The sequence below is a fragment of the Drosophila nasuta genome, chromosome 2R (assembly GCF_023558535.2).
Source record: "Drosophila nasuta strain 15112-1781.00 chromosome 2R, ASM2355853v1, whole genome shotgun sequence".
NCBI lineage: Eukaryota > Metazoa > Arthropoda > Insecta > Diptera > Drosophilidae > Drosophila > Drosophila nasuta.
Genome location: NC_083456.1, coordinates 4155711 through 4159703, shown reverse-complemented (window position 1 = coordinate 4159703; position 3993 = coordinate 4155711). Strand labels below are relative to the sequence as shown.

Genomic DNA, 3993 nt, shown 5'->3' with positions numbered 1-3993 from the left:
AAGGCATTTTCTTCGATGAATTAATTTCTTCCTCATAACGCAATAAATAACAGGTAGGTATCGGATTGCAGATAAAAAACATGAAAGTAACTGAAAATGCAATTTAAATGTTACCTACTTAATTCTGAAATTTTTATTTCAGTCAATTGATTGACTAATATGCATACAAAAAAAAAATAATAATAATAAAATAAAAATCAAAATTACGACAGTATATCCTATATACTCGTATATATAGATATAAATAGTCTTTGGAGCCACATGACTGAATTGCCACAAGGATAGACACTTTTGCAGCGCACTGTTTTGGACCCAACGTGGCAGCTAAAATATTCAAACAATTCTCATGAATTGTGCACAAGTTGGTTAAATATTCATTCATTTGTCGACCGCAAGTGTTGGAGGAGTATCTGAACGTCTGTCGAATGGAAAGAAAAATGTTCAGCTTATTTTATGAGCAGGAAACAAACAAATAAATTCTTTTTAATGCTTGAATTAATTGGTTTAAGCTAAGAGATTTGGGCGTATTGAACATAAATTTACGACCGCAATTGTGATTTGCAGATCCCATGCGATCTCTTAAAAAGATTTTACATTTTGGTATTACACAATCTTGAAGAATATTATCATCAAAATAAGTCAATTTACTAATGGCTCTCATGCATTTCACATGTTGCTTCCGACACATGGCTGTAACAACCGTGTTTGTCTCAAGTGCTTGAGGAGTTCTTGTGTAATTATTGGCGATAAGAATATACCTGGGGACTATAAAAGTGCTGAAGCGCATCAGGTTATTGCACAGTGGAGAAGTAAATTCATACTTGAAACGGTGAAAACAAAGTGAAGGATTATTTATAACAATGAAAATTTGTAAGTCTTTTAGTTAATTCTTTATAATATTATTACTTTGATCAATTCTTATGAGAGTTGTTTCTCTTTGCAACTTATAGACAACTTGTTGGTGCTCACGTTCGTGATTGCTCTATCTGCTCTGACTGCAAGCAGCCAGGCTCATCAGCCTGAGTGTTCAGATCAGATCAATGGTCTTTCCTTTGCGGATCCCATAAGCTGTTCCAGCTATTACATTTGCCTTCGCGGACGTGCTCTAAGAAGAGAGTGCGGTCATGGCTTGTTCTTTGATCCTAGGACTCAGATATGCAACTTGCCCACCCTAGTTGAGTGTCACAATGGTGATCGCAGTGCAGCTATCATTTCAATACAAGATAGTGATCCTCACCATGGAATTTCAGGAGGCAAAATTCCATGCGACACTACCCCAAAACCTCCCTGCAATAAGCCAACGACATCAAGTCCGCTACCTTGTACAAAGACAGCTTCAGGATATCCGCCTTCAAAACCAACAACATTAAGTCCGCTACCTGATACAACGACAGCTTCAGGATATCCGCCTTCAAAACCAACAACTGAATTCACAGACACAACTACAACTACGACAACACCCTGCTCGACAACCACCACAAGCACCACAACGACAACTACTACAACAACTACAACCACAACAACTACAACTACGACGACAACAACAACAACTACGACGACAACAACCACAACTACAACTACAACCACAACTACAACTACCACTACAACAACTACCACAACCACAACTACAACTACCACTACCACTACAACAACTACCACTACAACAACCACAACGACTACGACAACAACTACGACGACAACTACAACTACTACGACAACAACAACAACTACAACAACTACAACAACTACGACAACAACCACAACCACAACTACTACAACAACTACGACAACAACCACAACCACAACGACAACTACAACTACGACAACACCCTGCACGACAACAACCTCTACGACTACGACAACCACAACCACCACGACAACCACTACAACAACCACAACGACTACGACAACAACTACGACGACAACTACAACTACTACGACAACAACAACAACTACAACAACTACAACTACTACAACTACTACAACAACTACGACAACAACCACAACCACAACTACTACAACAACTACGACAACAACCACAACCACAACGACAACTACAACTACGACAACACCCTGCACGACAACTACCACAACAACTACAACAACCACAACGACAACCACAACTACTACGACAACAACAACCACAACGACAACTACCACAACTACAACTACAACTACAACTACAACAACTACGACTTCGACAACCACAACCACCACGACAACCACTACAACAACCACAACGACTACGACAACAACTACGTCGACAACTACAACTACTACGACAACAACAACAACTACAACAACTACAACTACTACAACAACTACGACAACAACCACAACCACAACTACTACAACAACTACTACAACAACTACGACAACAACCACAACCACAACGACAACTACAACTACGACAACACCCTGCACGACAACAACCACTACGACTACGACAACCACAACCACCACGACAACCACTACAACAACCACAACGACTACGACAACAACTACGACGACAACTACAACTACTACGACAACAACAACAACTACAACAACTACAACTACTACAACTACTACAACAACTACGACAACAACCACAACTACTACAACAACTACGACAACAACCACAACCACAACGACAACTACAACTACGACAACACCCTGCACGACAACAACCACTACGACTACGACAACCACAACCACCACGACAACCACTACAACAACCACAACGACTACGACAACAACTACGACGACAACTACAACTACTACGACAACAACTACGACGACAACTACAACTACTACGACAACAACAACAACTACAACAACTACAACTACTACAACTACTACAACAACTACGACAACAACCACAACCACAACTACTACAACAACTACGACAACACCCTGCACGACAACTACCACAACAACTACAACAACCACAACGACTACGACAACCACAACTACTACGACAACAACAACCACAACGACTACGACAACCACAACTACTACGACAACAACAACCACAACGACAACTACCACAACTACAACTACAACAACTACGACAACAACTACCACAACAACAACAACCACTACTTCAACTACAACAACTACGACGACACCCTGCACGACAACAACCACTACAAAAGCTCCTTGTACTAAAACTACTGAAGCACCCTGTACTACAACAACAACATTATCTACGACAACTGAGGAACCATGCACAAAATCAATTACAACAAAAGCTCCTTGTACTACAACTACTGAAGCACCCTGCACTACCACAACAGCACCCTGTACGACAACTGAGGAACCTTGCACTGCCTCAACAACAACCTGCGCTACAACCGAAAGTAGCAGAACGTTGATTAATGAAAAAATTGTGAACAGGGTCGTCAATAGCCCAGCAGAGGCTTTAGTCTCACTTCGCGACTGTCAGGGTCTCGAAGATGGAACCATTTTTACAAATTCCAGACATTGTCGCCGCTTCTACGTTTGCCGCAATAACCGTGTCAGGCATCAGGTATGTCCCGGTGGCCAATGGTTTGACAGCGAATTAAAGATCTGCCGTAATCAACGCGATGTGAGCAACTGTTTGGCCGCCCGTAACTAAATGTGAAGAACTGAATATGGCTCAAATACCTTCAGACCCTGTTACAGTACCCGGACTAATGCACATTGATAAAACGGCCTTACATTATTTTTTTGCTATATACGCCACTTTCTAAATTTTCTTTATATATCAGTCATTATTAATCTGTAATAAATCTGCATTTTAAAAAATAAATTGTGGTTATATGTATATCGACATTGTTACGGGTGCATTCGAATATAGTCTTTACATTCGTTTATGCTGACTAACTCATTCACTTAATCGACAAATTTTTACACAATACACATCATTCGATCCTACAATAAGGCTATGTTTTTTAACCTAAGTATATTTAGTCACTAATTTATTTCAAAGAATCATTATAAAGAATTATGAACGTAGATTTGGTGGGT

General features: G+C 40.1%; 1 protein-coding gene across 1 annotated transcript; it reads left to right on the top strand.

Moving 5' to 3' along the window:
- The first annotated feature begins 860 nt into the window (after window positions 1-860).
- LOC132783915 (GATA zinc finger domain-containing protein 14-like) lies at window positions 861-3246 on the top strand. The gene is made up of 4 exons (XM_060789226.1): window positions 861-870; window positions 951-1116; window positions 1437-1773; window positions 1816-3246. Exons 1-4 carry the CDS (start codon window positions 861-863, stop codon window positions 3148-3150), a joined length of 1848 nt encoding a protein of 615 aa, XP_060645209.1. The 3' UTR covers window positions 3151-3246.
- Window positions 3247-3993: the final 747 nt, after the last annotated feature.